The 20,895-nt window shown below is 41.1% G+C and overlaps 1 protein-coding gene across 1 annotated transcript in view; it reads left to right on the top strand.

The window, feature by feature from the left end:
* The first annotated feature begins 1,253 nt into the window (after window positions 1-1,253).
* ankmy1 (ankyrin repeat and MYND domain containing 1) overlaps window positions 1,254-20,895 on the top strand; it is a 50,612-nt gene continuing 30,970 nt past the window's right edge. Inside the window, exons 1-7 of the mRNA XM_028794826.2 lie at window positions 1,254-1,565; window positions 2,167-2,325; window positions 2,817-2,963; window positions 3,740-4,239; window positions 11,739-11,955; window positions 14,116-14,280; window positions 18,530-18,903. Of these exons, the coding sequence (XP_028650659.2) occupies window positions 1,497-1,565; window positions 2,167-2,325; window positions 2,817-2,963; window positions 3,740-4,239; window positions 11,739-11,955; window positions 14,116-14,280; window positions 18,530-18,903 (1,631 nt within the window). The 5' untranslated portion in view covers window positions 1,254-1,496. The remainder of the gene's footprint in view (window positions 1,566-2,166; window positions 2,326-2,816; window positions 2,964-3,739; window positions 4,240-11,738; window positions 11,956-14,115; window positions 14,281-18,529; window positions 18,904-20,895) is intronic.

Below are 20,895 nucleotides of genomic sequence, written 5' to 3' on the forward strand. Positions count from 1 at the left end.
ATCCTGCACATGCGTACTTCAGTGGCCACCAAACGGATTGAGGTTGCTATTGAACGGAAATGCAAACCAAAGATGCTGAGTGACGTGGGGCTCGTACGGGCCAGATCAATTCTTTTTTTTCTGTATTAATAAATAAAGTTGGAAGCATATTAGGGCCATGGAGAAGAAAAAAGGGAAATAGTGAAGAAAAAGTTAATATCGAGATTAAAGTCAAAATGTCCACTTTATTCTCGACAATTCCACTTTAATATCGTCGTTTATGTCATGATTAAAGACGAAATGTCTACTTTAATCTCGAAATTTCCACTTTAATCTCATAGTTTATTTTGTCATTAAAGTAGAACGCTGTAAACTTCATCTTATAATCAATGTTTCATTTACTAGTTTCTCAAAGCACGTTATAACTAATGTAGTACATTAAATGTTTCGTATTGTTCCCCGACCCAGTTGTTAATCTCTACGTGTTTCTTAAACTGTCTAAACTGTCTTCCTTTTGCGCTGAGATGTGACGCAGGCAGCGATCGACACACAGAATACATTAATTTCATGATATTATGCTGTCTGAATATTTAGAATACTAAGATAAATATTTGATATCGTTTTCATTATGAAATGCATTAAAGCATATGTTAAACATGTGGGAGCATGGTAAATCACAGCAAATGGATGTGCCTGGAGCTTGCATACTTTTCTTGTGGGTTTACTCGGCATGCTCAGTTTCCTTACAAAAGCATACAGGGTATGGGATTTTGTGATATTAAATTGACCCTTGGGTTAAGAGTGTGCTTGTGTTCACCTAGCGATGAGCTGGCGCCCCATCCAGGGATTGTTCCTGCTCACAATGATTGCAGGGACGGCTGCGACTTTGGATGGATGGACGCAATAATTAAACGTGTACAACAAAGATTTTTCAAGGTTCCTCAAAAGTTCTGAACGCTCAGTGTCCATAGGCATCGAGTTACCATGACAACAAGTTGGACGCCATGGACGATGAAACAACGCCTCGAAATAGAGGGGTAAGGAGGATTATGAGCGATTTAGATTATAGAAAGTAAACTCAGAAGTACACTGTCATTATTTACTTTCAAATTATAAGGGTTATTTTATTAAACAATATAGATGCTTACATTAAGTTAGAAAAAAGCAATGTAATTTGTCGAAAAGAGCAATGTAATTTGTCGAGATGGTTATGGGCACCCCCTCATTTCTCACAGTGGTGCGGTCTGCGACTTGTTTCACTCCAGCCACACCTTCAGCACTTTCCGAGTATGGTCCTTCGTTTGAAAAACGGAATCACTACAAATATGTTAGGGTTCTTCTGGGTTTGACGGGAACTTCTGGAACTTGTTTTGTTTAATAGATTTTAATGTAACTGATAACTGCAACGCCACGGCCATTTCGGAGCGCCCTACGCTTGTAACAGATGGATCCCAATCCTTTCTATCAGACACATCATATTTAATAATACTGTACACAATTAAAAAGTGTATAGTAGAATGATGATAAGAACGAACCTCATAGTTGCGCGTGGAATTTCTCCGGATCCAGCGACTCACTCGGAGCAGGTACGGGGGGAAAACGGTTTCCGACGATGCGGAAATCTGAATTCTAGAAGCGATGAATCATATCGTAAACTTGGTAGTAGCCACCGAAAATGGGATAGCAGGTGCACATTCCGCCTTCTTTGTTATTCAGTAAACTATACAACTGTGAGAGGTTGTAAATGATCTTCTGTACTTTCGCTTGTAATTGAAGGGCTTTGATTTCTCCGCGATGTCAAGAACAGAATGTTTATGCATAAATACACGAGTATGTTCATTAGTTATCTTGCAGTAGATTTTATCAATGTGGAAGTGAAATAGGTACAATGTTGGCGATTATTCCGGACATAGTGCGCGCAAGAATAGATTGGCCATAGAAATGTTAGTATCAAGTCACAGAAAGTTATCTGAGGAATCACCATAATTTGTGACTGTTTTCAGACGATGACAGCATAATGTGTTGAGTTAACTAATGAAGGGCATCAATTTGAGATGTTTAGTCACTGTATTTCACTAATACAAGTTAAACTTAGACCATTTTGACGCATTTGGGATTCAAGTATTTTTTTTTTTACATTTTAATTACCATCTTCTTCACTTGCCCTTGCACAACCTGCATTGACAGGTAAACATGCGGGTGGATCACAGTTACTCTGGAGATCTGGTGGACATGAAGAAGCATGGGATGGGAGTACAGGAATGGGCTGATGGGTCCACGTACAAGGGGCAGTTCCAGAATGACATGAAACATGGGTTTGGCGTATTTACCTGGCCCAACGGGGAGGTAAGTAATAATCCCCTGCCAACCAGAAGTCAGAGAAACAAACACTACTAGCCCTGTGTTTCACTGGATAGATACAGACTCCCCGTGATCCTTCATTTTAAATACTGTAGCCCGATTCATTAAGTAAATGAAAAAATAGTTTATCTGTTGTTAACGGATAAGTGATGCATTCTGCACTGACTCAAATATAATACACATGTTCATCATATAAAAAAAATGAAAATGTTATGGTTTTCTTTGCATTGTTTGATAACTTAAAAGCAGTATTGTCAGTGTCTTATTCCATATGTGCCCAGTGTTAAGTGCTGTGTAGAGAGTTTTCTGATATGATACAGAATCTATAAATTATGTATATCATATAAATATAATTTTTTAAGTATAAAATAAAAATGATTTACATTTTAAAGCAAATTGTGTCTGTTGTAATAAGCAAGAAGAAGCGATATTTACAAAATCAGAGGCAATATTAAGCTTAATTTGTTTTCTGTCAGATATATAAAGGTGAATTTTATAAAGATCATCGACATGGACATGGAGTTTATCAATGGCCTGGAGGCTCTCACTTCACAGGGAAGTTCTTCCTAAACCGCAAAGAAGGATATGGGATTTTGGAATACGAGGATGGAACCATTTTTCAGGCAATTACATTTAAAACATAACTATGGCATAATTAAGTGTTAACTGACACAAGGCTATTTATGTAAAATAAAAATTTTTTTCAATGGTACTATCTAAAAAAGTAAATTCTGTCTTAAACTATACGCTGTTGTAAGGAAGCGAAGGGTATCTTCCTTGCGCTCCATATATATATATATTTTATATATATATACAGTATATTTCAATGAAAATTGCCTTTTCATGGAGCTCTGTGAGGTAGTGGGACTTGTGCTGTGAAATAATGGTTCACACAAAATACACTATTTTATGGACTTTCTGTAATACTGTAGTAGTTAATATTAGTACATCCCCAAACAGGGATTATTGAACATTGGATTTGGGTTGAAAAGGATGTCAACAAGGATATTTTTTAGTGGAGGTGGTTGTGTATTAGATTTGGCCATGGTTTAAAACGTATGTGCCCTGAAAGGCACATGGTAGACATGGTAATTTACATGTAAAAGTATGCTTCCCATTGAGGCATGAGATTGTGGTGATAAAAGACATTAGGAAATGCATTTTCTATGGTATATGGGAGAGTTTGGGACTTGTGCCATTAAGAAAATAAATAAGTTTGTTGTAGAAAATGTTGGACAAGTAGTTGTGTGTTTGTATGTTGAATAAATAGATAAAACTTAGCCAGCTCGTAGCTTTAACAAGATGCATTTACTGGAAAACAATGCTTGCTTCCCATTTACTGTGTAAATGTGTAATAGTGTTATTTTTGGCTGTAATTCTATTTAATGTTTCTTGACAGGGGCTATACAAAAGTGATGAACGGTTTGGTCCTGGAATTATGACTTATGTTGATGGCCAGCAGGATGTAGGCCTTTGGCACCGCAACCTCTTGGTAAAGCTTTGTAGCAGTATGGCTGGAGCTTTCAAGCTGTGTGATATCCCTGAATATCATGCCAGTTTTGACAATAGGCAGAACGTCAAAGTAGCTGACTTTGACTGTGAACCAGAGGTGGAAGACGTTGATATCCAAAAGAGTATTGAGTCAGACAGTGATCCTTTCTTCTATGCTTTCAAGGAGCTGCTAATAGATGATCATTTTGTGCTGCCACCTGAAATTCAAAGATACTCCATTGACCCTGATCACCTGCCTATGACACAGTCTGTCAAAAATCAACTAATTCAGAAGTTTTTTGGGGAAGAGAATTGTCAGGGTTCTGGGAAAGGATCTTTCATACAAATGCCATCTGCCAGCACTTGCCACCTGCTACTTGTGATGCATAGACACATCAATAGACACAGGTATGTCATTCATTTCTTGTCATGGCAACTTCCTATACTGGGAGTGGGATAGTTTTGTTTTAGTTATCCTAGAAAGTTGCTGTTAATGCAACAAAGAAAATCTGTAGTGTATGAGTCACTGTTTATTTTACATCTAAACAGTTTGTTGTTCTAATTTAGCAAATAAACACTGTGTAACCATGGATTGCTGGAGTTTCCTAACAATCTATATATCAACAGGGTTAAGTCTACGTGCTGCTCCTATCTGGGATTATAAGCACAAAATAAACTAAAAATGAGGGTTTTATAAATGTAATTTAAGGAAGGAATGAGTATAGGAAGTAAAGCACCAAATATCCAAAAAAATACAAGTTAAAAAAAAGTCATAGTGATAAATTGTGTCTGGCTAAACCATTTCTGCCTCTTTAATTCATTGGGGTTGTTTACTAATTTGCTCACTTCCAAACACACCAAATATCACAGAGTTTTTCACTTCTGAGCTTTCCTGTATAACCTCCTGTGCTCACCTGTTCCTTAACCAGTTAGGTTTTTGTCCAAACTCTTCTCTTGGTCCAAGACTTCTTCTGCTCTAATAAGTAGCAGTGGTCACTCAAGTTCTGCTCACAATGCATTTCTGGGTTCCTTCTAAATTGCTTGTGGGGTCAAGTGTGGCTCTACAATGTATTTTATTCCCTGCAATAATGGATACTGAGACATGGGTAAAAGGTAAAACACTAATTATAGCTCTTTGACAGTATAACAGAGGATTCTTTATGTTTTTCCTGCTGCCAGTTAACAGCTTAGGGGAAGCTGGCTGGCAGCTTGCTAATGCTGTATAACAGCTCTGTTGCTTTGGGGTCTTGCAGAATCTTTTCCTTGACTGCATTTGTTGGGCTGCCCTTCTTTTGGTGGCCTCTGTATGCCTAAACTGAAATGTAGAGGGTCTGTTGATTTGCCAGAGTTGTTTCTTTTTATTTTAGGTGGTCACTGTTGTTCTTTTCCTATATGCTTTATCCATTAAAATATGTCATCTCCTCCTACCCTCCCCTTGCTAGCCAAGCAATCTGTCACATCAAAATGAAACTACTGTAAGTACATTTTTGAAAAAAAATGAAGGAAGCACATGATCCCGGGGTCCAGGATGCCATTGACCACGACTGTCAAACTTAGTTCATCGAGTGCCCCAGTGGCTGAGAATATTTCAACCAGTTTGGAAAAAAATATGATGGCAGTACCTATGGATTGGCACACTGGGGTGGTGGTCCCCCTTTTTAAGAAGGGTGACCGGAGGATGTGCTCCAGTTATAGGGGGGGTCACACTCCTCAGCCTCCCCGGTAAGGTCTATTCAGGGGTGCTGGAGAAGAGAGTTCGGTCGATGGTTGAATCTCGGATTCAAGAGGAACAATGCGAATTCCGTCCCGGCCGTGGAACACTGGACCAGCACTACACCCTGGCCAGGATCCTGGAGGGGGCATGGGAGTTTGCCCAACCAGTCCACATGTGTTTTGTGGATTTGGAGAAGGCATTCGACCGTGTCCCTCAAAGCATCCTGTGGGGTGTGCTCCAAGAGTACGGGGTACAAGGCTCGTTGTTACGAGCCATTCAGTCCCTGTACAGGAGGAGCAGGAGCTTGGTCTGCATTGCAGGTAATAAGTCAGACTCGCTTCCTGTTGAGGCTGGACTCTGCCAGGGCTGCCCTTTGTCACCGATTCTATTCATAAGTTATATGGACAGAATTTCTAGGCGCAGCCAAGGAGTGGAGGGGGTCTGGTTCAGTGACCTCAGTGATCTCGAGCTCTCACTGGAGCGGTTTGAAGTCGAGTGTGAAACAGCGGGGATGAGAGTCAGCACCTCTAAATCCGAGGCCATGGTTCTCAGCCGGAAAATGGTGGAATGCTCTCTCCGGATTGGGAACACATTACTGCCTCAAGTGGAGGAGTTCAAGTATCTTGGGGTCTTGTTCACAAGTGAGGGAAGAATGGAGCGGGAGGTTGACAGACGGAATCGGTGCGGCATCCACAGTAATGCGGGCTCTGCAATTGTCCGTTGTGGTGAAGAGAGAGCTGAGCCAAAAGGCGAGGCTGTCGATTTACCAGTCGATCTACGTTCCTACCTTCACCTATGGCCACGAGCTTTGGGTAGTGACTGAAAGAGCAAGATTGCGGATATAAGCGACTGAAATGAGTTTTCTCCGCAGGGTGGCTGGACTTTCCCTTCGAGATAGGGTGAGGAGTTCAGTTATCCGGGAGAGACTCGGAGTAGTGTCACTGCTCCGCATTGAGAGGAGTCAGTTGAGGTGGTTTGGGCATCTGGTTAGGATGCCTTTAGCTGCCTCCTAAGCACACGTGTGTGACAGGGCCCCCCCCTTAGCCCAGGCCCGTTTGGTCGAGCGTCCTGCACCGAGAGGTCGTGAACGTGGGAGAGAGCATCGGCATTGGCGTGTAGAGAACCCTTCCGATGAATGAGCGAAAACTTATAATGTTGCAGATCGAGGAACCACCTTGTGACTCGTGGGTTAGACTCCTTGTGTAGGGCCATCCACTGTAAAGGGGCATGGTCCGTGACTAGTGTAAACTCCCGACCCAGGAGGTAGTACCTTAACTGTGTGATCGCCCACTTAATCACAAGAGCCTCCCTCTTCACTGCCGCATATCTGGTCTCCCGATCCAACAGTTTCCGGCTCAGGAACATGATGGGGTGTTCAGCACCATCGCCACTTTGGCTCAGCACTGCCCCTAGGCCTGTGTCCGAAGCGTCCATCTGGAGGATAAAAGGCCGTGAAAAGTCAGGCGCCTTTAAAATGGGTGCCGATGTCAGGGCCCTTTTCAAGTCACTGAAGGCTGCCTCAATCATATCAGTCCATACCACAGTGTTAGGAGCCCTTTTCTTTATTAAATTAGTCAAGGGCACGGCTCTCTCCGAGAAACGTTGTACAAACCGGCGGTAATACCCCGCCAATCTGAGAAATGCCTGGACTTGCCGCTTGGTTCGCGTACGGGGCCATGTCAAAATGGCTTCTATTTTAGAGCACTGCGGCTTCACCGTACCCCGACCCACCAGGTAGCCCAAATACTTGTTTGGGTTGATGCGAAGACCGGCTTCCCCCAGCGTCCGCAATACGGCTCCGACGTGCTGTAAGTGTTCCTTCCAGGTGCTGGAATAGATGACGAAGTCATCCAGGTAGGCAGCACTATATGTGTTATGGGGGTGGAGCACTTTGTCCACCAGACGCTGGAAAGTTGCAGGAGCCCCATGTAACCCGAATGGAAGGACACGATACTGCCAGTGCCCACTAGGGGTGCTAAACGCGGTTTTACCCTTTGCGGAGTCCGTTAAAGGAACCTGCCAGTACCCTTTGGTCATGTCAAGTGTGGTCAAGTATTCTGCCTGTCCAAGCCTCTCAAAGAGGTTGTCCACTCGAGGCATTGGATAAGCATCAAATAGTGAGACCTGATTAAGCCGACAGAAGTCATTGCAAAACCTCCAACTTCCGTCAGGCTTAGGAACCAAGACAATTGGGCTGGACCAGGGACTATGACTCTCCTCTATGACTCCTAGATCCAGTATGCGCTTGATTTCCAGTCCACTTCCGCTTTCTTTGCCTCGGGAAAATGGTACGGGCGTTCTCGGACTATGACCCCGGGTTCAGTCACAATGTCATGTGCAACCAGAGAAGTCCCTCCTGGGATTTCGTCAACCACCTCCGGGACGGACGAGATAACTGTCTCTAGCTCTCGCCTCTGTCGTTTATTTAAATTAGACCCGAAGTTAAGGGTGTTACTTTGAGCAAAGAAGGAGCGTGGCTGGCCAGAGGTGGGATCAGGGTCCCTTTCCTTCCACTGTTTCAGCAGGTTCACGTGATATATCCGCTGTTTCGGTCAACGATTGGGTTGTTTCACCAAATAGTCGACGAGTCCCTTTCGCTGTTTAACTTCGTATGGCCCCTGCCAGTGGGCAAGTAGTTTAGAGTGGGAGGTGGGAACCAATACCATGACTCGATCCCCGGGCTGGAACTCCCGGAGTGTCGTGCCACGGTCATAATAGTGGGCCTGTGCTGCTTGCGCCTCTTGCATGTGACTTTTTAATATGGGTCGAATTTTCTCAAATCTATCGTGTAACTGCGCGATATATTCCAAAATATTAGTTGAGGGAAGGGCCTCTCCTTCCCAACCTTCCTTTAAAATGTCCAATATGCCCCGGGGTTGTCGTCCATATAACAATTCAAAGGGTGAGAACCCCGTTGAGGCTTGAGGGACTTCCCGGTAGGCAAAGAGTACAAGGGGGAGGAGTTGATCCCAATTCCTCGCATCCCCGCTGACCACCTTGCGAAGCATCTGTTTGAGAGTCTGATTAAATCTCTCTACTAAACCATCGGTTTGAGGATGATACACCGCGGTTTTCAAGTGCTTTATTTTGAGTAACTTCGCCGTTTCCTTGAACGTCTCCAAGGTAAACGGCGTCCCCTGGTCCGTAAGGACTTCTTTAGGGACCCCAACTCGCGCAAAGACTCCCATTAGTTCCCGTGCGATGGCTTTAGAATTAGCTGAGCGCAATGGAACAGCTTCTGGATATCGGGTCGCATAATCTACGAGGACTAGTATATATCTATGTCCTTGGGCCGAGGGTTCCAGGGGTCCTACTATGTCGACCCCTATCCTTTCAAAGGGAACATCAATTAAGGGAAGGGGAATGAGAGGAGCACGGTCCCTCCTTGGAATTTGCCACAGCTGACATTCCGGACACAAAACACAGAAGTGGCGAACCTCCTCATTAATTCCTGGCCAATAAAAGTGGAGCTTAAGACGCTCTAAAGTTTTTTCGGTGCCCAAGTGGCCTCCTAGGAGATGGGCGTGCGCTAACTCACAAACTTGCTGCCGGAAAGTTTGTGGAATCAGCAACAACTTCCACACTCCCCCCTTGTGTTCATTGACCCGATATAATAAGTCATTTTCTAACACAAAGTGGGGTCCTTGTGGCATGGGCTGACTGGTGCGTTGGCCGTTGACGAGGACTACTACATTTTTAGCAAACTTAAGGGAATTGTCATTCCACTGTTCCCTTTTAAATGATGCCGGTGTTTGTCTGAATTGAAAGCTCAGATCTGAGAGAGGGTCCGGGCCGACCTCAAGGGGCGGAGAGTCGTCCCGCTCTGGTGAGGTGCGGACTGATGACGTATTAGTCCGCGACGGACCGGGAAGTTCTCCATCCTCCTCGGGGTTTCCCATATCTCTCTCCACCGGTGGTGTACACGGTGTGGAGGAAACCTGAGACGGTGGATTCCCATCTGTTACTAGGCCTAATTTCGAATAAGGCGAGATCAGTACTGCACCGCTTTTAATGTCAAACCAGTCCCGCCCGAGAATCACAGCACACGGTGGATTGGGAAGCACCACTACAACGAGTTTTCGGAGTATTACTCCGTGGCAGATGAAACATCGGGTGGAGTTATAGGCGCAGACATCTCCGTGTGTACAGGTAATTCTGGTCTTTGTTTTTAACCACTGTCGTGGTAGTACATATCGGCAATCAACAATAGAAATGTTGCTGCCGGAATCAAATAAGGCCTCTACCTTGTAACCATTTACTATGACCTCACCCTTATGAGCCAAAGCCAGGGGGTTTGAAAGCGCATACAATCCATCCCTCTCTCTCCAAGCGAGGACCGCACCCGCGGAATCGGGGACTCCGATGCAAACTCCGGTTTATGTCGAGAGGGCAGTGTAAGAGGGACGTAATCTCTACGGCTTCTACTTAAGGACCGTTCAGCCCTCTCAAATTGTGAGGCTGCCCTAGATGTTTCTATGAGCTCAATGAGCTCGTTTACATTTGCAAATTCTCCCCAAACCGGCTGGGTGAAATGCTCTGGCAGGCTATTTATAAATAGAAAACAGGCCACTTTTTTCACTAATTGGAAGGTGGTGCATTCAGCGGGCCTTAACCAGCCTGCCACCTCTTCCCAGAGAATCGAGCAGTTCTCGGGTTGACCGTTCAGTGTCAAACCTCCAGTTTTTTATTTTCTTCACCTGCTGGTCTGGGGAATGTCCATCTTCCTCTGGGACCTTAGCTCCGGTGGGATGGACAGCTCTCTCCTCCGAGAGAGCATAATAAGTCCCCATCGTATCCCCCATAGAGACCAGCCCACGTCTGTGTGTCCCAACGACACTCTCCTTATTCAATTTAGGTGACCCAGAGATAGACAAAGGGAGCGGAGTCTGCACCGGTTCTTTCCGAAACCCGAGACGCACTCCCCACCCGAAAGCTCGGCCCAGGTACTCTCCCACCTGGACATGATTCAGGTCCGGTCCCGTTCTCTTCAGGGTATTCTCCATCCTGCCGACTACGCCACTGTCAGAAAAATGACCAAAAGACATCGAGAAGGTTTGGGGCAGCCACCCATTTAATCGTTTACGGCTGCTAAATTGATCAAAAAGCAGAGACATGCTCATTTAACCGAGTCCAAAACAGAACTGATCTCCAGGTAGCAAGATGGCAGCTTTAAAGGCCAGTAGCGGAAGTGATGTCATCAGGACCAGAACCAGAAGTGACGTCAGTGGCTGCCCCAGAGCCGGGTGGGATTTCCCTAGAATGGTCTGCAAAAGATCGAGAGGGAAAATTAGTGCACTCCGCCACCCCCTGGCCTGGCATGGAACTACCTGTATTTAAGCCCTTTAGCTGCCTCCTAAGCACACGTGTGTGACAATATAAAATGCTAATGTCTGTCATGCAATTACTCCTGAACTACTGGGGTTAGTACCTTGATTTTGGTATTAATTGACATGGAAATTCAAAATATTTGATGTGGTGGCAACTTATTACAAGATGAGTTTCACAAGATCTGTTTAATTTACAATAAAAATTTTAATTACAATAAATGTTTCTGCTCACTAGTAAAGTACCCAACAGGTTGCTGCTACCTAAAATTTTTTTAAGGTTCTAGCCCTATTAATTTGCAAGTAATCTCAATACAGACAGACGTTAGCATTTATTTATATAAAATGTCTTATGTCAGAATGATGAGCACACTTAAGTTACTGTAAATTGAATGTTTAATTACTATTTAGAATTGGCCTCTAATTTGGAAATTTACAACAAAGAAAACTTCCTCCAGCAGACTAATACCCCTGCAATGTATGGTATCTTTTATAGTATGCGCCGTAATCCTCAGCCTGAGACAGCATTTGTTGTGCTACTGTTCCTACATTAATTGATTAAGACAGGCTATATAACCACTAGTTATTTTTGTTGTTTCAGATGCAGTGCAACCCTTTCACAACTGAATTTTGTTGAATGGTATTGATCTTGCCATTAGGAATTATACTGGACCATTTCTGAATAAACCTTTCAGACCCCACATTTGATTTATTTTTGACAGGGTTTTGGTGGATTTTTTTGTTGAGCATGCAACAAAAGTATGTTTTTAAACTGGGAAGATCTTTGTGCGTGATGAAACTGTTATTCTTAGTTTGCTCCGAGTGTTTTGATTCTTCATGGTGTTTCTCTGCTTTTCTCATCCTGGCAGGTTTGAACAGGAAAAGTTAAACTGGGATATTGTTCCAATTCTAAATGGAAACAGAGACCCGTTTGGTCCAAAAGGTCCAATAGAGCTGAATTCTGAACAGCTGATTCTGGCGTCTTCTTCCGGGAACTCTCAAAATGTCTATAAAATTCTTAGTAGTGGTCTGGCTCACCCAGATGTGTCTGATGTCAATGGACACATTGCTTTAATTGGAGCATCCGTAAGTGATAACTTGTATGTTTAAAGTTTATGTATTATAATTATAATTTGTAGACCAAAATCAGTCCCTTGGCCTTAATTTTATGTAATACTTTCAGCAAGCCTATAGAAAAGATTCTTGTAAATTAATTTATACTAGCCAACCCGCGGCGTATGCTACTAATAATTTATTGATGGGTGAACACTTTCTGAACAACACAGTTGTCCAAATGGGGTGGGTTTGAGGATACGACTGTGAGTGAATGAAAAGATGGAACACTGGAGAGAGCAACATACAATTGTCCATGACTGAAAACTGGTTTTGGGAGATACAGGCATATCGTTTTGAAAGTTTGTCCCTGTGCCTTATTAATTGTCTTTGCAAAGGCCAATCTAACAGGAAATTGTCTGCGTGTAAAAGTAAAAGGCAAATTTGAATCTGATGGGGTCAGGGATATCCGGGGAATAAGGACAGTTTGTGAGGTAGGAGCTGCAATAGTTTTACACTCTAGTACATTGCGGTGAATTCTGGTAACAGTCAGTGTAGTGCCATCACAGAGACTTCTTGCTTGCATGAGGTTTCTGAGAAGCATGATGACTGAACCTATTTTAATTTTGAGTTTATGCGGAGGCATGCCAGTGGGAGTAAGACTGTTAAGAAATTCTTCAGGGAATGAAACTTGATCTGCGGGATCGTCTGTGATGATGGAGTCAATGCTGGTGAAAGTTACTTCGTCGGTAGGGATAAGTTAAGTTGGTGATGCTTAATATAGCTCGCATACTCAGTTGTTCCGGAGTCACAGTTGAGAAGTTGATGTCACCATATAGTTGTTGAACGGGATCAGAAATAAAAGGAAAACAATGTGAAGGCAATGTCACAGGTGTACACAGACGAAAGCGAGTCAGGTGAGGAGTTGGGGGCGGGCACATGAGCAGGCAGTGCACAGGCCTCGAGAGTGAGGGTGGACGCGGGAGAAAGTGACTCAGGAGGAGGGTTAGAGTTGGCGGGCGGGGCTCTGTCGTGTGTATCCCATGACGCTGGAGGAGGGTTAGAGTTGGTGGGTGGGGCTCTGTTGTGCGTACCCCATGATGCGGGAGCAGGGTTAGAGTTGGCGGGTGGGGCTTTATCTTGCGTGCGTGCGTATCCCATGGCCGGGCGACTTGGTGGATTATATATAGAAAAGCAGCCGGAACCGAAAAGAACAATGAAAAGTCAACGTGGTTCAGAGGTGCATGTAGACTGTAGCAGAGACGAAAGCGACTGAGGCGGTGTTTGGAAAATGAACAGTCAACGTGACTCACAGGTGCTTGGCGTGCTGGCACATGAGCAGGCAGTGTGCATGCCTCGAGAGCGAGGGTGGACTCAGGAGGAGGGTTAGAGTTGGCGGGCGGGGCTCTGTCGTGCGTATCCCATGACGCAGGAGGAGGGTTAGAGTTGGCGGGCGGGGTGTTCTGTCGTGCGTATCCCATGGTCTTAGAGTTGGTGGGCGGGGTTCTGTGAGTTGGCGGGTGTGGCTCTGTCGTGCGTATCCCATGGTCTCTGTCTTGCGTGCCATGGTCGGCTGCTTAGTGAATTGTTGATGGGCGGGTCTCTGTGAGTTGGCGGGCGTGGCTCTGTCTTGCGTGCGTCTTGCGGACTTAGTGAATTATTTATATAGATTGTAGTGGAAAATTTAATTTTCTACTGCCTTACATGTACTGTAATCAACTTGAGAATCTACTCATTTAGGAATAAGACCATTTAGCTATAAATATGTAGTGATAAACAATGGTGATTCCATTAAAAAAATAAGACTTTTAGTCTCATTAATAATTAAGTAAAACTTTGATTATTGATATTGTCCCATTTATTAACTGTTTCTCATTTTACAGTAGGATTTTATTTTCTATTGATAGTACAATTGCTGTAAACCACCCACATTTATTAAGTTGTTCTTGTTGTTTCACATATTAGCAGATCTCTTTATAACGAAGTTTGATGAAAACAAATTAACAAATAAACCATCTGTGATAGTGTTTACCACTGACTCAAGGGGCCAGTGGTGTCTGTTGGCTGATTCAGATACAAAAATTGCTGATCAATATGAAAATCTGTCACCATACTACCAGAGTGACTGTTACATAAAGAGCTATATGTTCTTAATCTGTTGTTCTTAGTGTTCATGTGTTAACCTTTACTTAGGTTGGTTGCCATCAGGATGTCATTAACCTTCTACTGGATAGTGGAGCAGATGTCAACAAAATGAACAATGAGGGATTGTCTGCCTTTGCTGCATGTAATGTGCTTTATTATCCACCACAATCTTTCCATGAAGAAAGGACAGAAGAAATTACTGAGGAGGACAAGGTATATTTTTGCTTCTGTTTAAGTTCCTCTCCATCTCTCAAGCGTGTTCCCATAAAGCCTTCTTCTCAGACTCTGTCATTACTTTAGAGCACCTTTCTCACCTCCTGTCTGGTTTTATTTTTGATCTCATACACCTTTTATTTCTCCCTATGCATCTCACATTTGCACTTCCTCTTTTGTCACGTCATCAAAGGCATACTGACCAATCTGATTAAAAGAGGGACTGGATACACAGACCTTAGTGTTCTGTTATACGGAAGGTACTGTATATACAACAAATAACCTACACTAATTTGTGTAGAGTTCCCTGTGTGCCAGTGATATCAGCAGTAACAACCAGGAGGTGGTAACAGCTGTACATGAGGACTACTGTATGTGTGGACACTAGAACACAAGTAAATGTATTGGCAGCCCGTATGTGACAGGGTGCAGCAAAGTTTCTTTGTATAACTTATTGGTAGCATACTGCTATTTACATAGAAGATAAAACCCAATATTTACTAAGGGTCATTATTTCTTTTAAACAAAGTGTGAGGGTGCAGGGGATACAGAAGCAACTTGAGATTATTGTGACCTGTCAGTTGTGTCATTTTTGAATGGTATACAAAGTAATGGAAACAATATCTCATAGTAGGCCAGTTTGTTGAGATCAGCTACCATTAAAGTGATATTTTGCATATGTTACTTTTAAAGAATAGTGTTAAATAGAGCAAGAGTATAGAGGAGCAAGCTTTATGCACCTGTAGTGATGATGTTAATACTTGAAGTGGTCAAGCATGATACTAAAAACCAAAAATGTTGAGTCCTGTAGTGAAATGTTACTGAATCTAATATTCCAAGGAGACACTGAAGCTAATGAGTTCGGACTAGGGAATCCATTCCTGGGCTCCGGATTCCTGGACATTTTTCATTCCCGCTTTCCCGGGAATTAAACTGATGTAATTCGAAATGGGAACGGCCAAGCTCGCATATATATCGTGTAAAAATCGATCAAGAAATAATAGAGTTATAGTTGAAAATAATTAAGGTGGCGCCATTACTGCAGCTTGCACTTAATCAGACAACAGCTTTGAACAACAACTTGAAATTGCAATGCATCAGTCTGTTGCATCCGCATTATTTGTGTCAAGAAACTTGCCATCACAGAATGATGACAAGAAACTGGATGCATTAGTAAAAGCTGAAATGACGGTGTTTCAGCGCAATGGCAAGCGCGGGCGTTGTTTAGAACAAGTGTATCAGTATCAGTAATAATAATTCATTACATTTATATAGCGCTTTTCTCAGTACTCAAAGCGCTATCCACACAGGAAGGAACCGGAAAGCGAACCCACAATCTTCCACAGTCTCCTTACTGCAAAGCAGCAGCACTAATCACTGTGCCACCTGTGAGGAAGTTGTGCTTTCTATGCTCCTATTACCGCAACTAAAGATACATGTACTTCTATGACAGCATGAACTGCTTGTAGATAAGGTTAGTCTTTTATTTGTGTCAACATATTGCAGTAGTTTTATTAAAAATAAGTGTTGGTCATTCTAAAACCGTTCACATGTGAGATGCCTGGGAGCCCAGGATTCCCAGGAATGAAATGCAGGATTCCCGAATTCCCGGGAATGGATTCCCTAGTTCGGACTGAGAGAAATTTTAAGAAGCATTTCATAAGTGGGAATTAAACTTGGCTATAACACAATCATCCAGAGTCTAAACAACAATCAAAACAAAGAAAGAGTGGAGAAACTCCAACACCAAAGAAATCTAGGGCTCAAATTATTGACATCAGAAATGTGCACAATTTTTATGTTGGAGGTGTTGTCCATATTCATTAATTCCTTTGTTTTTTTGACATTCAGAAAGGAAAAACTGGTAAGGAAAGATAAGTCTGGTTTACAGCAATTAGATTCTTTTATAAAAAAAGTGAGTCATAAAAAAAAATAATTTTCTGACTCAGACTTGGCTGCAACCTTAATTACTTGGGCATAAACAAATAGGAGTATGCAAGTTTTTTTGCAAGGGATGTCTTATATCAATGTTGAAAATGTCAAGTTAATAACTGACAGATGGCCACACAAGCGAAAAAATGTTTTATCTGAACGACATAGAAGAACTTTTTGAACTTTATAATGCATTATTAGTATTATTTAAGACTATGTTAAAAAATAAAACTTGATTGGTTTTACTGCAGTTCAGTAGGTCAGGTTCAAAGTTTTTTGATTACTCTGTGCATAGTTACTTTGTCATTTCAAAAAGATTGGTCAGTTTAACCTCATTTTGGCTTAAAAAATGTGCATTAAAAATTAGTGGAAACATGTGAAAAAAATTATACAATTGAAGTCTTGGATATGTTTGTTTTGTTGTGCTTTTATGTTTTTGAATTCTTGTTTAAACACGTAAAAATCAAAAGTAGTCCAGAATACAGTAGAATGATTTTTGGATTATTTTAAAGCTCATTTCATTGAGTCCTTTCAACGTATTTATAAATGAGGTAAATTATTTTATTAGTTCATCCATTTTCTAACCTTCTATTCAGTTCAGTGGCACAGGAAACCAGTACCCATCCTGGCTACACTTGGAGAAAGAAAAGAATAAACCCTAGTTGTGGTGCCAACCCATCAAAGAGTACACTTACACACAAACCCACAATCACTTATACTGGGCAAGTTTACAGTTCCCAGTCCACTAAATGTGCAGCTGTTTGGGATTTGGCAGAAAAATCTGAGTATGCCAAGGAAAACCAACACAGAAATGGGGACCACATGTAACCTCCAGCTGTTGTGTTAATCACTGTGCACCTGACATTAGCAAATATTTTACTTAAATCAAAATGATTGATAATGTACTCTGTAAAGAGAACCTATTCAGACTGACCTTTGCAGGCCATGTTGCTGCTCTGTAACTTAATCTACCATAGATGTAATTTTTGATTATATAACTTACTAGTATTCTGATACAGAGGAGATTCTAGAAATACGAAGGCTATTTTATTAGCTGTTGCAATGAAACTGTAGGAATTACTGTATATAACTGTTATATTTCCATAAGTATACAGTCACATATTACACACCGTTTATTAAACTACTGAATCTGGAGCAAGCTGTAATATATCAATAGCAGATCTCATGAGTTTGAAAGAAATAATGAATTTCGGGGTACTGTTGCAATTTTCAGAATGGTCTGCATTTTCTTTTTTTTAATTCTTATTTTTGTTATTTGTATTTTTATTTTTCCTTCTTTTTTTGCCTCTTTTCTCATGTTTTGCTTGCCAAAGATTAACTTCTATATTAAACAAAAACAATAGCAGACAATACTTTCGATAATGCATGATTAAGGCCAGTATTTTTTTCTTACATAGTTGCATGATCATTTTTGTTTTTTGATAATTATAACCTTTGCATTGTGTTGAGCTTATACTTCTTGTTGGAAAACAACAAGAGACTTCATTATCAGTACAAGAATCTCAGGCCTGCAGCAGAGAAGCTATGGGTTTCTTGTATATATTTGGCCTTTAGCTGTTTCCAGGTAACAATTCACGTAATTGTTCAAAGAAAAGACATCCAGAGTTTGACTGGATTGATAATTTTAATAGGTGGCAATCAAAACTTAATTATAGCAACAACAGCAGCAGAGTTTGGTAGCTGCTTATTTTTATCGTATTCAAATGTTTCTTCAATAAATGGCAGTTACAGTATGTTCATTTTTTTTATTAACAATGTGTTCATTTTTATTCCCTTCTTGTCTTTTACACAGGAATGTTTTAAAAAAAATGTTCCAGCTAAAGATCAATAGACTATGAGACCTGATCATTAGCTTTATCTGTTGCTTTTCTATAGACTGTCCCTGAGTGGATGTTTATCTTGAATGGCCTTTTCTTGTACAGTTTAAAATTATGCGTCATCATTTATTATAGCACATGCTTTTGTAATATCTAATTGTGAATATAATTAACTGCTAAATCCATATTTAAATATATAAATGTAGGAAATATGGAGTATTCATGTGTGCAAAATGATGTAATGCAAACATATAGCAAAATATTATTTATCTGTCATTTTATTTTGGTTTCTGGTTTCTAACTTACCTTTTGAATCCTAAGAGGAAGTGCAAAATTGACAACAATTGACAACAAACAATTTTTTATTTTTTTAAAAGACAATTTCTTTCTAAGGCTGAGCGTTTGTCAAATGTGAATATTCTGCCTGTACTGGATGTAGTTTTATAGTAAGTGCAACTTATTCTATTTTCTTATTTTAGACAGTACAATCGCAAAATATATCTGGGAACACTGAAATGAACACTGAAACAGAGGATGACGAATGGTTAAATGCAAGTGATATACAAGAAGATGTGTCTATGGAGAAGGAAAGTTTGAAGTCTGTTAGTGGTGTTACTTTCAAACCAAGCCTGTCTGTCACAGAGGGGATCAAGAAAGACAAGAAAACTGATGATCAAGGGAAACAGGACCAGGCTTTAGATGATGCTTTTAATTCTGCTGAAAGTTTACTGAGCTTTACCATTGATGGCTCTGAGCAGATACTTCAAACCCAACCTTTTTCCCACAAAAAATTTGTGAAGTCATACAGAGAGTCTTTAGACAATATTCAGAAATTGGCATCCAAAAATTCAGCGTAGGTATTTTAAAATCCATTATTAATTATTAGAAAATCTGTTTCTGTATCTGTACATGCATAATAAGAGGATTTATGTTAAAAATTGTCTCTCCACCTGATCAAGTCTTGTGATAAGCTGAAAAAAGAACTTGAGATGTTGACTGTAGCTTATTTCACACATGATATTTACAGGGTTACACATGTGAGGAATTGATTGTGATCACAACTCCAGGCAAACAGACTGGAATTCTTAGAATTGTTGAAAATGTCTGTGATTATTGACTGGTTTTATTTTTGTCTAAAAGAAAATAGGTGAGCATCAGTAGTTTAGTGCTCAATTTATTCTGTTCCTGTTATTTTCCAGACAAATACATACATTTTTGCACAATGTATTTGAATCACAAAGGCACTGAAATACAAAATAGCACAGCTTAATAAAATCATAGATATGAAGTGGTATACTAATACAGTTTAGGTGTTTCTGAAAATAGAACACTCAGTTTCATTGGAAGGAGAGACACTTGTGCAAGTTTATTGTCTTCTAATTCAGTGATGCCTATGTGCACTTTTCTTTTTGTTTTTGGAAATTGCTCTAAATTTGCTACTACGTAAATCAATGTGAAAGAGGTGCCATATGGCTGTGCTTAGTTGTATTTCAGTAGGTTTTAAGGCTTTTCTTTCGAACTTTGCAAATGTAAAGTGCTTGGTGAGATATGTATTTTGAAATTTTAACTCAAGCATGTTTAACTTGACCTTATACAATGGACTCAGAAAATATTCACAACCATTCAATTTTTGCACACTTTGTGTTGTAGATTTCATTTTAAAAGAATACATTTGCCAGTTTTACCAATCAATCTACATTCAATAACCCATAATGACAAAGTGAAAATATGTTTTCTGAAAGGTTTGAAAATTTATTATAAATAAAAAAATGAAAACCTCTCATTTATGTAAGTATTCAGACCCTTTCCTGTGGCACTTCAGATTGTGGTGAGGTTCATCCTGTTAGCTTCAATTATCCTTGTGTGTCTAGAACTTGACTGGAGTCCACCTAATTGATCAGACAAAGCTTAGCAAGGCACAAAACTTTGTACAGTATATAAGGTTCCACCATTCACAGTGCATGTCAGGATAAAAACCAAGCTATGAAGTCCAAGGATCTCTCTGTAGATCCCTGTGATAAAATTGTGGTGTTAAGCATAGATCAGGGTAAAGCCATAAAACCATTTCTGAAGCTTTAGGTTTTCGTAGGAGTGCAATGGCCCCAATAAATGTTAAATGGAAAAAAATTTGGGACCACCAGGACTCTTCCAAGAATTGCCTTTTTGCCAAACTGAGTAACCAGGCAAGAAGGGCCTTGGTCAGGGAGGTGACTAAGAACCCAGTGGTCACTTTAACAAAGATTTGGGAGTCCTCTGCTTATACAGTAGAACCTGTTGAAAGGATGGCCCTCTCAACAGCATTCCATCAATCGGACATTTATGGTAGAGTGGTTAACTTTTGCTTGGAGTTTGCCAAATGGCATTTAAAGGACATTTGGAGCATAAAGAAATTATTATGTGCTTTGATAAAAAAAAAATGAAGTCAGAAATGCAAGCATTATGTCTGGAGAAGGCCAGGTACTGCTCATCACCTGTCTAATACCATCCCTTCAATGAAGCATGGTGGTGGCAGTATCATGCAGTGGGATGCTTCTTAGTGTCAGGGACAAAGAGACTGGGTAGAGTTGAGGGAAGGATGTGCTTGTGAGTGCACATGTTTTGAGACTGGTGCAACAAATCACACTTCTGAACAACCACAATCTAATATGCAGAGCCAAGGCAAGTCTTTTAATGTCCTTGAGTAGCCCTAGAAAAGCCCAGACATAAACACAATAAAACATCTGTGGAAATACCTGAAGATGGCAGTTTACAAACACTTCCCATGCAATCTAATACAGCTTGAGAGGATCTGGCAGTAAAATTGGGATAAATTGTCAAAATCCAGGTGTGCAAAGCTTGTACTTAC

The sequence above is a fragment of the Erpetoichthys calabaricus genome, chromosome 2 (genome assembly GCF_900747795.2).
Source record: "Erpetoichthys calabaricus chromosome 2, fErpCal1.3, whole genome shotgun sequence".
NCBI classification, from domain to species: domain Eukaryota; kingdom Metazoa; phylum Chordata; class Cladistia; order Polypteriformes; family Polypteridae; genus Erpetoichthys; species Erpetoichthys calabaricus.